This window comes from Elaeis guineensis, chromosome 6 (assembly GCF_000442705.2).
Source record: "Elaeis guineensis isolate ETL-2024a chromosome 6, EG11, whole genome shotgun sequence".
Lineage (NCBI taxonomy): Eukaryota > Viridiplantae > Streptophyta > Magnoliopsida > Arecales > Arecaceae > Elaeis > Elaeis guineensis.
Window position 1 is genome coordinate 5,834,460 of NC_025998.2, and position 13,782 is coordinate 5,848,241.

The 13,782-nt window shown below is 36.6% G+C and overlaps 1 protein-coding gene across 1 annotated transcript in view; it reads right to left on the bottom strand.

The window, feature by feature from the left end:
• Positions 1–266: 266 nt before the first annotated feature.
• LOC105047517 (uncharacterized) overlaps positions 267–13,782 on the bottom strand; it is a 28,421-nt gene continuing 14,905 nt past the window's right edge. Inside the window, 10 exon segments of the mRNA XM_073259001.1 lie at positions 267–1,074; positions 1,077–1,339; positions 3,807–4,738; positions 4,809–4,925; positions 5,052–5,103; positions 7,092–7,143; positions 10,377–10,475; positions 10,587–10,671; positions 10,784–10,832; positions 10,906–10,973. Coding sequence (XP_073115102.1) covers positions 740–1,074; positions 1,077–1,339; positions 3,807–4,738; positions 4,809–4,925; positions 5,052–5,103; positions 7,092–7,143; positions 10,377–10,475; positions 10,587–10,671; positions 10,784–10,832; positions 10,906–10,973 — 2,052 coding nt within the window. The 3' untranslated portion in view covers positions 267–739.

Below are 13,782 nucleotides of genomic sequence, written 5' to 3' on the forward strand. Positions count from 1 at the left end.
TTTGTTTACTGATGACGCAGATGCCAGTATACAAAGCCAATCAATGTGAAGCCATAATGAAATTTAGATTTGATGTTCAACTACATTTCTGAAGTGCACTCATGGAACAAATTGAGGTAGAGCTTTACTCAGCGACTGAAGAAAGACCCACATAGCCTCTCACATTTATTCAGCACAGCTGGAAAAATAACTGAATCCCGACTTCATGTTCAACCAGATTGCAAATTCGTGCCATCAGTACATGGGAATACTAAAATAACATAAAGGAAACATCAAATGGTACCTTGCCGACCATTTATAGCCATTTAATATACCAAATGTCGTGACCACGTAACAATTCTTGCGGTGCATGTCACTTTCACAATAAAGCTACCCTATACAATAGGAAGGTTTTCTGCATAATGATCACCAGAAAGTTAAAATAAATTTATTTACATTCCTAGTGGCTTCATAGAAATAATTCTGTATCCAAAAGAGCCCATGCAGTCACACCCAATCAATGCGCAGAACTTCAAAGATGCCTGGAGATGCGAAAGATGGATGTAAAGTAGTCACATGTAACTTTGTAGCTTCCGGTACTTTCCAATGTCTATAGTTAGAAGGAACCAAAATTAATGCATCCCAAAAGCTTACTCTGCTTGGATGCTCAAATCTCCTGGTTGATTTATTAAATTACCATACCTCCAGTTAGCCTGCTGTACAAGGGAACTATGGACATTAATACTAGCAGGAATCAACACTACTGTTGATCGGTAGAGGCAGCTGATAGCCTGGCAGGCACTTCTTGGGTTGGCTGAGCTGCATAGTGTCTTAGGGCAGCTGAATAAGCTTCACCTGTTAAGCTTCCCCTCATCCGTCCCATCGGCTGCCAGTTCTGCTCAGTTGGTGATTCTACAAAACTATTAAATCCTGCTACTGCCTGTCGCCCTCCAAAAGTGTTCTGCAACTGCGCATTGCTTGCCCGTCTGAAACCACCAGCAGTTGCTTGGAATGATAATCCTGATCTGGACGTACATGGAAGAACCATCCCTGAACGTGGCCTTATCTGCATTGCATGATGGGCATCTAATAGCGATTCCAGTCATTTGACAACCTCCCTGATGACATAGCAGTAGCATTCTGCGATGCTTGACAGGCCTGCATAGAAGGAATGCATGAAGATTGTGGAAGCATATCTGTACAATGGCTCATGGATTGATGTGTCCTCAGACTTCGAAGCTGATGATGGGAATTGTGAATGTCTGACAAAGTCTGTGGTTGAGCTCTATAAGTACCCAGTCTTGTCTGCTGGTCTGCCAAGGTTCTCATGCCGACTTGGTCGAGTGCTGGAAGTCCAACACCTGTTGAAATGCTGGATTCAGAATATTGTATTGTCCTTCATGATCTTGAATCTGTGTAAATGTCCAAAAAGGGCAAAATCAGCAAGAGAAACATATTTTTGAAAATGAAAAGTCAATTGATAGATACAGCCATTTAAAGTCGCAAAAATCAAATCAAGCAAATCTTTTTATGGTACAGAATAGAGGTTTTCAACCATTTATAAGACTCATGGATTTACCACTGTTACAATTCATAATACAGTAACCTCTTTGTCAGTTGACATACTCGATACATATCTATTTCCTGACCACAACATTAGTTTCAGTGCAAGAGGAACAACAGAGCTAATGAGAATAAGAAAAAGGAAAAAAGCAGCATCAATTGAACAAGCAATACAACCATATGGAACCTAGTCCATGCTATGCAGCAGTTGTTGCAAAAAGACATGCAGCATTCATGCAAGGTTCTCATACAATCCCTTCAAACATTTAGCACAACTAGGATGGGGGTCACTACGGCTCCTGCCAAAAACATGTTCTAGTACACATCAGGATGGAGGAGAGAGACCTAAAACCATCACAAACAGGACCATGAACTTGAGCTTTATCGGCATTGTACTACATAAAACATGGAATATGACTGTATAAACAGAAAATGGCACTGATAATCCTAGTCATCTTCAATCCATATTAATTAACTTGCTATATACTTTTTATGAAATTATAGATTGCAACCTTCATGGGTCAAACATTATTATTCAATTACTCAGAGACTGCCAGAAAGTCAAGCCTTCAATTCTGCTACTCAAAACTTGGGCTCAAGCAGACAGTCTCTGAAATAGTTGAATCTAGAGGAAAGCAATATTAGATATTCAACTGTCAAAAAAAATTGGTAAATCATATAAAACCAATTGGTTTGATTAAAACCTAGAACAAGAGAGAGGCAAAAAGAAGAACAAAGAAAATACAATAATATTATAAAATAAATTGCACTTCGCCAAGGTTCGCGGATTCGGTATCGGAACCCATGTCGGTTGCTTGCCGATTCTGTACCATACCGTACCGAACCGTACCGACAATAAAAAATTCAAAAAAATCCCACCCAACGGTCAAAAAAAAAAAAAACAAGCCGAACTAGTACTGTATCGGACCAACAGGCAATTTGGGCTGATACCGTACTGAACTAACTGGTTCGGTCCGATTTAGACTATTTTTCGAAAAACTAGCTTGAATCGAACCGGTTCCCCACTGGTATGATAGGGTACGGGGTGTACCGACTGGTTCGAGCCAGTACGAAATACAATGCACTTCGCCTTCTTTTATTTGATCTGTCTCATGGTTTTGCCTGCACAACCATCACATTAAGAGTACCTCTTACATTCTTTCAAGCAATAACTATATCCACCAATTGTTTTGTTTCTCCTTGATATATCATATTCTACATCTCTGTGTATATATATGTAGTTTTTTTTTTCTTTCTTTTTTTCTGAAGGAAGAGGAGGCTGGTGTGTATATGTGTGTACAGATATATATAGTTCACTTTTCACACTGGAGTGGAAATTAGTATGATGGCAAGGTGTGTGTTTCTATATTTCACAGTGGAGTGGAAATTCATATGATGGCAAGGCAAAAGAAGTGAATAGCTATAGTGAGATAAGGAATCGATCAGCCCAACTTTCAAGGACAAGGCCTAGGATCAATGCTGATTTACATCGACACAGATGATTGCTGTTTACATACATATTTCAACACTTTATAACATCAAATGAAAAAATCATAAAATAATTAATGTCCCATATTGTTGCATACAATTTATATGTTGACCGTTTTTCATACTGCTTTGATTTGAGAAAGGTTTTTCACATTGCTGCACTTCATAAAATATATTAGGCTAAGTACCCCAGAAATTCTTTTGGTCTACCTAAATTAAGTATGACTAAGTTTATTGGGCATATATGTGATGAAAAATAGAATGCCGCATCATACATAATAAGAGGGGGTTTTATCTTTTCTTTTATTTTCTTTTTGATGACAGAAGATGATGTGATTATTTTATAATCAGAAGACATAGCTTTGCCAAGAAGATTGATTTCTGGATGAAGCATCATAGAAGTAAAAAAGAATGATCAAATACAAATCGGGTAAGCTTCCTGTGAAGGGTGATCATTGGAATGCCATTAAAAAAGTAGACACATGAAAATGTACACATCGATGGGGCTACTAATTAAAGAGGATCACCAAGCTTAATTAAGCGCAGACTTCAAGAGTAGGATTTTGCACCCTCTATGAACCAGAAAATCCTGACATTCCTTGTGAAAGACTCCCCTCATTGTTGACTTTGCATGTTACAATTAAGCATTTTATAGATTATAACCAGCAAGCGAGTTGAAGTTCTGAAATTAAAGCAACAAGTTCGACTCAAGCAACTCATACTAATCAAAAATGCCAAACGCATATTTCCTGTAAGTTAGATTCGAAAGGAGTTTGACCTGTGCCATTGAGTGCAGTCCCTGTGATGGGAAAACTACATCCAAAGTCCTTGAAACTTGCTGGACTTGGAAGTCATGGCTCATCGCACTGAATCCATGTGGGACGGCTCTTACTGAAGGAATTGTACTGAGCAAAGTGGAGGGGTTGATATTGGGTGTGATGTTGAAAGGGATTACATTTGTTTGTGTCCTTTGAGTTGAACTGCTTACCTGTGATCGTATTGGCAGGGTTGGCACTGCTATGGGGTTTCTTGTGACAGTTCTAGGTATTAGTGGCCTCTCAGATACAGTGCCCATAGCAGAATTTCCAAAATGCAACTCTTGAGTATGCATGTTCTCCTGCCTAACCTGACATATGCTCTGGAGAGTTGGTTGGAAGAACTCATGATTGGCAGCAAGCTCTTGATTAAGTGTAGGCGAAACTGCATCTGTAATAACAGGATTCAGCACAAAATTTGGGACCAGAGAGGCCAAGGTTCCGTCAATACACGAATCAGGCAGAGTAGTGGAAATTGTTGATCCATTAAAAATAGAAGTTGACCAATTCCCAGGCCACGTATCATTCCCCATGTGGTCAGCAGTAGCTTGAGTGGTTACAGCTATACAGCCACCAAGTGGTGATGCAGGAGTTTCAGAAACAGAAAAAACAGGAACATTCTTAAAAGGTTTTGTATCCTCGATCTCACCATCCCATTTTAATGAGCCTTTCAACATATCACTCTCACCATTGTCTTCAATAGTCAAATCCACAACATTTGTCAGAGTGTTTGAAAATCTATTAGATTCACATCCAAAGTTACCATCTTCCTGTACTGCAACTGTCCCATCATGCAGTTGATTTGTACTTCTATTATGATCAGCAACTGCTTTCCAGGATCCCTCAGCAAAAATAATAACATCATCAGTATCCTCTCCTGTCTTACTCAGTATCTGGGGGGTGCAAAATGTAATGTATCATCAATTCTGGAATCCATAATCATTGAATAGTTGAAGTACATACCTTGACCATATTTTGATCAATACATAAGTCAACGTAGCTAGCAGGCTGGTTACAGCAAGGGCAACGCCAGGATGGCTTCCTTGAATTCACCTCCATGAAGTTCTCATAGTCAAAACACTGCAGAGATATTCACAGAGCCAAGAGATTGATGGATGGAGAGAGACAAGAGGGGAGGGGTGTGTGTGGGGGGGGGGGGGGGGTTTATTTCAATATCTAAGCATTTGATAAGCAATGAGATTTAACCTGATGATGTTTGCATAGATGTCCCTTAACTGGAGTCTTTATGCGCTTTAAGCTGTTCATAGTAGCATAGAAATCATTGAAGTACAAGCCAAATCTCTTGAAAATGTGTGAAATTTACCAACAATAAGATTTACAAGGAAAAACAACCCACAAATGGTCCAGCTGATCAATGCAAGATTATACTCTGAATTTATAGTGCAAGGATTACAATAAATCTATACTTGAAAGCTGAGGCATATTCTATAGACATGGTTGATGGACTTGATTCCCCATCTTGATAATGTTATGAAAATAAGCACTATAAAGCTATCAGGGACAGGTAGTCTTTACCTTTTCAAAAATTAAGTCCAGATTTGAACACATTTTTAACATAAAATGTGCGAGAAAGGTAGGCACATGCTCCATGAAAAACCATTGCTGCGATGCCGAATTCGTTAAAAAGATGGACAATATACATATACGATGATCTTCAGAAAGTAGATGGATTTTTTTTTTCTTTTATTAAGAAATGGGGTTACGGCCTAAGAAATAACTCATAAAACCTATGTATAGCTAGTATTTGAGAAGCTATTTTTGTTGTGCACAGAAGATGGCATCATGGTAGTGCAATAGGTATGACATGAGAGCCTTTGTACATGAAGATTGTGTGAAACTCTGAAAGAAGGTGCATTGATAAATATATTCCCCTTTTTCCAAAATGTATCAGCACTGACCCATCTCTCCATGAACAGATGTATGGAGAAACTCATGAGAAAAGTTCATTCATTTTAGAATAGAAAAAGCATCATCACACCTCGATCTTAAAAGCATGCATAGCTCCTGCCCAATGCTAGTCCACATGACGATACAAGGTGCCACATTAACTAGTTTGTTACGGCAACTACAATTATGGTGTTCAATGAGATCCATGAGCATTTATAGTAACACCAGTCAAACTATCAACCAGTTGTTTGAAACAAAAACTAAATGATGAAATATATATGCCTTCCCTAGTACATGATATGAAGGAAATGTATTACAACCTCCAATATAGCTAAAGATTTTCACACTAACACAATACGAACTACCATATATCGGAAGGTCATAGACGCAATAACAGAAAATGTAAGTAGTACATTAATATCTTCTTTCTAGTCATTCACCCAAACTTTCTTTTAGAAATATATTATATATTAAAATTTCCTTCCATGGTGGCCAATCTCATTTGCTGGTTGTATGTTTGTAGGTGTCAAACATGTTTTGACGTTAAAATAGTATATCATCTGCTTGACTATATCAAGAAAACCCTAGATCAAAAGTTAAACGGTTTTGCATCATATTTGTTTGTATTTTTTACAGGCTTGTACGTGTTTCCATGTTACTTGCATATTAATATTCAACTTACAAGGGCAACCCAAACATATCGAGAAAGAAATAAATTGTAAGAGAAAGCTTTGCATTACAATCTAGCCTAATGAGAACCCAATTCGCAATTATAGGCAACAAAAGTGTTTCTATACACTTTTCCTTGTATAGTATTTAAAATATCATGTTAACTAAATATATTTATCAATATAAATGCTAGCCATACTTGACTTTCAGGTCATGGAAAAGGATGGTTCATTCCTCAACCAAAATATCTTGGATCATAAGTTGTACATAAACTAGCTAAGCCAAACTTGTCCAGCTCAGCTCATGAAGAGGCATATCTAGCATCTCCATAGCTTCTCTTGATCCCATTAATAGCCCAGTCAATATAGCATGACATGACACATGCAGCATATGAAGTACAACATGTTGTCCAGTTCAGCTCATGTGGAGGCATATCTAGCATCTCTATAGCTTCTCTTGATCCCATTAACGGCCCAGTCAATATAGCATGACATGGAACATGCAGCATATGAAGTACAACGTACCAACTTATAAGTTTGCCTAAGCATAATATTTCAAGTGGTAGACATTGATAAACAGTGGACTGATCAAACTCAACTACCTACTAATATCACAGTAGTGAAATGAACTACAACTCTCTATATCAAAATAGAAAGCTCACAGATATACCTTATTGGACAATTAAGTGATACTCTTGATGGCCCCTCAATTATCTCCGAATCTATATCAAACTCAAAGCACCATCCTCAGGTTAGCCATGTTAGTCAACTTCAAACAGAACAAATGCAAAACAAATGCCTAGTAAATAGCTATTCCAGATTTGTTCATTGAGAATGTAAAATCTACCAGCACTATCCACTTTCAAGAAAAATAATAGCAGAGTAATAAGATGTACGCATATTGCCAGAAGAGAATGAATGAAAACTTTGAGCAGGTGTTATACACAAAAATAAGCATTACAATATTTTAATTGCTTGGTCTGTAAGAAAAGATATTTTAAATCTAGAGACCATGTTAGTTAACCAGCATCATTAAAAATATACTAGTAAACTGCTAATCAAGAAGTCAGATAAACAGAAAATATTAAATCTGGTTCCCATTTATCATTAATCAATGCTCATCTCCTCCCTTGCCATGTTACATTCAAGTAACCATAAACAAATAGCTATTCAATTTCATCCCACATGCATGTTCATGATACTGAGTACTGACAATATAAAGTTGCTCTCAGGAATTGAAAACATCATTAAGGTTAAAAACATAGAACTATTAGAACTTCAGAGACAAGGAGATGCACCAAAACTTACAAGTAGAAAACTCGATTATAAAAAAAAGAGCACAAGAATTGGTCTATCATTTATCGGTGCTGTTTAAAATGATAATCCTGGAAAGTTCCTACTTAGAGGTGTTTGATCTTCATACCTATTATTGTATGCAGAACAGCATGAAAGCTAAAGATTTTTTTTTTTCTCAATTCCATATAAAATACTAGAAAACAAGTCAAACTTGTGAATTACAGATTCAGCTTCCTTCTTGTTACACTATTTTACTTTTTGAGACCTATGGCAACACGATCAATATGAGACAACCAGAGATGGAAAGACGACTGACAGGGTATTATTACCTCTTGAATTGTGCATGTACTTTCACCATGTTGATAAGATAAAGCAAGGAAAGACTAAACACTTTGCATGACATGAAATAGGAAATTCTGCAAGGGACAATGTATTGGAACATGAGGTAGCCATGGAGGTTTTGTAACAATTGGGAGACACAAAGGGCAACAACGGAGGGCAAATTACAGTAAATCCACCAATCAAACAATAAACCTAATGTTTCCTTGAGGTTCTTATGAAAGGACCACCATATACGTGTTGCAAATACTTCCCTCTGCAAAAGCATCAGTCTTTGCAAAATGTCAGCAACCATCATCATCTCTTTCTCTAAGCCAACACAAAAGGCAAGTCACTTGTTTCTGGCCAAAAATCCCAGAAAGTCTCATCATATAGCCTGGTAACACAATGTCAGCAATGTCTGATTCTGCCTATATTTTTGGACCATTTGAATTTTTTTTTGTTTTTGGAGGGAGGTTTTAAAAAATGATGATATAAAGAGGTGGCTTTACCAGATGTGATGAGACTTCCTAATTACTAGCATTTAAGGTGACACAATAGACCATAGGGAATATGGGCATCTCGACCAATAAGGTGCACAATATCCAAATCAATTTTTTTTTCAACAAAAAAATGATGATTTATACAAGAAGATGGTATTAAGTCAAGACGACAATATAATATTTAATGTCTACAGAAAAGAATTTTAATTGGGATTCTATGACTCATTAGTCCTGCACATCTAAACTCCACCATACAAATTCTTCCTCGAAACATCAAAATTAACATAATCAAGATTTGATGTTGCAACAATTCAAGTTGTCTAAATTCTTCTAAGAATAAGATAGTTACATAAAGTGAACTCTAACTCAGGATGATGACTTCTAGCACAAGACTAATAAGCGTGAACTATTCTACAATATACCCAAGTAGCCTCGAAAGGTATGTTTGCAATGGATATGCTCATAGAATTCCACAAATTATCTTAGTTTGCCTACTTTTAAATTCTCTTAGTTATCATGTAAAGCAAACTCTAACTCAGATGATGACTTCTAGCTCAAGACTATTAACTATTCTACAATATAACCAACAAGTCTCAGAAGATATGTTTGCAAAAGATATGCCCCATATAAATCCACGATTTATCTTAGTTTGTCTACTTTAAATTTTTAGATTCTCTTCCCACTAAATTTCATCTATAGTCCAAATACATATTAGATATTGTCTTCATGTAGTCATTAGCATTATATCATCACAAGATACACTGCACTGCAAAGTACTCTAGATATCGGCAATCAATTGTTCCTGGATAATTTAAACCTGATCCTTTTCATGTCATCCAACCAAAAATTGAGACTGGTGTCCGTATAGATAATTCCTTTTTGCCAATTGTTGAAATATTGATACTGGTGCCTGTACGGGTACCTTGTGGATACAAAACATGCTGGTAAAATACGAATATGACATCAACATATGGTACACCTCCTGATGCTGGCACAACAAAATAAACATGAAATAGCATGTGCTAATACAGAATGTCCGTGCTGTACAAGTGGTAGGGCAAACTGATACCAGTACCTCTCTGGTAAGAAAAATGGAAACACTTAGCACAAATACTTGAATCTTTGCTTCTTGCTTTAGAACTTTCATGGTTTTTATGAATTTTTTTAACCTGAAACTTGCACATATTGTTCATACCTTCTCATCTTATGATAGATACCTTTTCACACTCCCCTCCCCACACTAAACACACCACATAATAAAAAAAGCAAATAACGGCTAAAAATGAATAAAAATAAAAAAGAATGAAAGAAGACAAAATGTTTGTCTCACCCACAACTAATGGAACTTTATTTACCAAAGCCTTTGTAGGATAAAAATTCTCTGACAAAACATATACATGATATATATGCATATATATTCTTGGGTTCTAGATGATATTAGAAAAGAATTAAAATCGAGGTTAGGTCACTGCTTCTATAGTTTTACAGGCTTTAACCACAAGATCACCAAGTCATGATTATTAATTTAACATATCTCAGAACTAGGAAATGCTAAATCATCTCTATTAACACAAAACTGTTATAAAAACACAGCTTCAGAAATTGATTGGTCCAGTCAAAAGAAATTTAAAAAATAATAATAAATTAATAATAAAGGTGCTCAAGATTTTGGAAAGGCAAATATTTAATGAACTGATGAGCAAAACTTAAAAAACAAAAAAGAAAAGAAAAGAAAAGATTTTTCTATTTCCTATCAATTAGGAATCAACAATAAAAAAGTCTACATCAATTTTTAAGCTTAATTACCTATTTAGGGAGCAAGGCTGAAACTCCCTTACCTGGATCAAGAGTCGAAATGACTGGTTGAACAAAATCTTTAAGCATTGGAGCAACAGAAGTTATGTTGCTCATGAAGGCTATAGCCATGATACAGTCACCTGGAATTTGAGTAACATATTAAAGGTCAAATATGACCAAAGAAATCCATCTAGTGCCCTTTAACCAAGACTTCTGTAGCTAAAAATGTGGCTTGATGGATCTATATTTACCGCTAAAAAATCCAACCACTTGGATAAGATTTGTTCCACATCTAAGCATTTTGGTAATATCTGTTGGGAGTTGAGGCCCATAGTCCTAGTGAATAAGAATTTTCATCATGATTTCTCTGTTGCGTCATTCAAAAAGCACAATAAAACATTATATGAAAAAAACCATTTCCCAATAATTGTAGGAGAAAGATACAAACCAGGGAAACATTATTTCTCCTCTCTACTCCTTTTCCATTTACCAAAAAGCTGCAGCAAGAAACATTATTATTCATAAACAGCTCTAGTTTTTCCAAACTTCAGGAATACGAACAACATATACCTTACTTGTGGAGGGCTCATGATACAAGATGATATTTCTATATTATCTGTCTGAGCTACAAACAGCCGCTGCGAGAAAGCACAAAGTAAATGTATTTCATTCCATATAGCATGTTTCTGTAAGTTCAACAACAGCTAACAACAAAGTGGTAGCATATTCTCTAAATTCATGATGAAGATGTTCTCGGTGCATCTAAAATATGTTCTAATACCACTAAGCCTGCCAAAAATTTTTTATGGACCAAAACAAGTTAGAAGCATATTTTATGGACCAAAACAAGTTAGAAGCATACATCCTACTCAATTTACAGGCATCATTAAATGGATTTAGATAGTTCTGAAGCCATGATGAAGCATGCAAAATTGCAAATAAACCCTTCTTCTTTGGGGACAACACATGGTTTAAACCCAGGTCCTCCTGAGGGGAAAGCCTTAAGGAGTGAGATTCAACAAACTATGTCACCAGTAGTTGGCAAGTAAATCCATAATTTGCCATGCAAGTAAATCAATAATTTGACACGCTAGCCATGGCATTCAGAAGTCAAGCACATAGCATGGAAAAAGGCTTTGAAGCAAAAAAAAAAAAAAAATGCTCAGTCATTTTCTATCTAAAATGTCAAGAAACACAAACTTTGGAAAGTAACAAGATAGCATCCAATCAAACCACAATAAATTGGCAAGATAACATGGTAGCAATCCAATACCACTACAATCCACCTTGCAAATCACTGTAGCAAAAACTATTAAGAAAAGGGCTTTCAACTTAGTATCAACTAAACAAAGATTTGAATCCATATTATAGGACTTGCTTGCACTGCTCTTTGCTGCCAAATGAAGGGCTGCCACTAGATGTAGTACTTGATCCACTTGCAGCAACCCATTGCTATGAAAAAACTGCTCGTGCTCACCACCCAATGCTCCAAGACATCAAGATTGCTTCCACAGAAGATGGTCGTTGTGAATTTGACCATGGTATACAACAGGCTACATCGAACAATCCCGAACCAACGCAGTTCATGGAAGATTCTGCCACTCAAAATGGAACACCAATGGAACCAGTTAAAACTAGACCAAATTGAGCTGAACCAACCAATTCTGTCCAGTTCCAAATGGTTCTGACCTGGTTCCCCCAGGCCTTTAAAGTAATTCCTAGATTAATTAGGCTATTAATGTTTAATATGGGCTGAGAAATATATATGGTGCCTCTGGAGGCTATATTAGCCATAATTAAAATCTATTTTTCAAGATTTTATTTCAATCAAAACATAATTTTAGTAAAAATAATAAAAATATGACTAGTTCAAAAATTCATGAAATTTCAGTAGCATATAAAGATGTTTTAAACATGTAACATATATTTCTGATAATTATGCCATTTATACTTTTTTGTAAGTTTAATATAAATAATATTAATGAAAGAAAACTTGCAAAAATTTAGAATTACATAAATATAGTTTAGATGTGATGTTTTGAGACAACAACCAGCATACTTCTAGAAATTTTTGAAAATTTCAAATTTTTGAGTAATTTTAATTATAAATTAAGTAACCCATAAAAAATCATGGATAACTCATAGATGCATAGTGATAGTTGATGCAACCTTTTCTAGGGTTGATGATGAGTGGATTTAAAAATTTGGAGATTAAGCAGTGAGCCGAAAAGCAAAAACAGTAAGGAATAGGATATCGGATGGTATCACAACAAGATTGTAATTATTGGAAGTGGAAGTGGTACTTCTCCAAGTGGTGGGGTCACCTAACTACTGGATACCCCGATGTTGTGACCTCCCAAAAGGTCTGTCAGCTTTTTAAGCAGGCTCTTCAAAACTTCGAGGGGAAAAGAGATCATAGGAAACACAAGACAAGTTAGAAAAGCAGCAAGGTACATAACATGTATTCTATTAATCACACCATTCTTTATGCATGAAATGTAAAAAATCCAAGTATGTTATATTTAAACATCAACAATGAACTCATAGAATCTATTTTCCACTGAAAACTAAATAAATGATGCTTCAAAACCTTGAAAAGAAAAAAAAATATTTTTTTTGGTTATCCGAATGGTTCGATATGGTACACATGATGCTAGTACTACACCAACTTCTTCCTATCTTTATCCAATTTGGGACTGAGATTGCGAACCTTTTGTTCAACCTCCATAAGACAAGTATATACTCCACCTACAAGTTTCAAAGTGCCTAAGAAAGATTTAGAAGAAACTAAACCAAGGTGCATTTTTAAATAAATCTAAACTAGAAATTGAAAAGAAACTAATTACTATTACACTAACCTAGGCAATATTGTAGGGAACGAGAGATATTGGAACAACATGCTTTCCCGTAAAACCCTAAAAAGGAAAAGAGGGGCTAGGCCAAGGATCACCGACTCAAAACCGGACTCCATGCTGGTCGGATGGCGGTATGAGTCGGTATATCCCCATACCAAAGCACACCGGGCCCAAACTGACACAAAAATAAAAGATGAACTAAAGAGGAAAAGAGAGAGGGGGAAAGAAGGAAGAGAGATAGAATGAATGTTGGTGAAGATGCCAGCAGTGGCCACCAAAGGGCCATGGAGGCCGCCAGAGGGCCACTAAGGCCTCTCGAGCTCCGTGATCCTCTGCAAGAGAAAATGAGAGCAGAGATATAGAAAGAGAGGGAAATGGAGAGAAGAGGAGCAAGAGGAAGATGGTGAGGAGGCCGTCGAACAGCCCAAATCCGCTCCGCAGTCATCGCAGGCCCGCCATCTTCCCCTAGCTCCTCTTTTCTCCATTCCTCTCTCTATCTCTCTATTCTAACATCTCGCAGAGGACCGCAAAGCCCTAGAGGCCTCGACAACCCTCTAGCAGCCTTAACGAGCTACCACCAATCTTTTCCTCT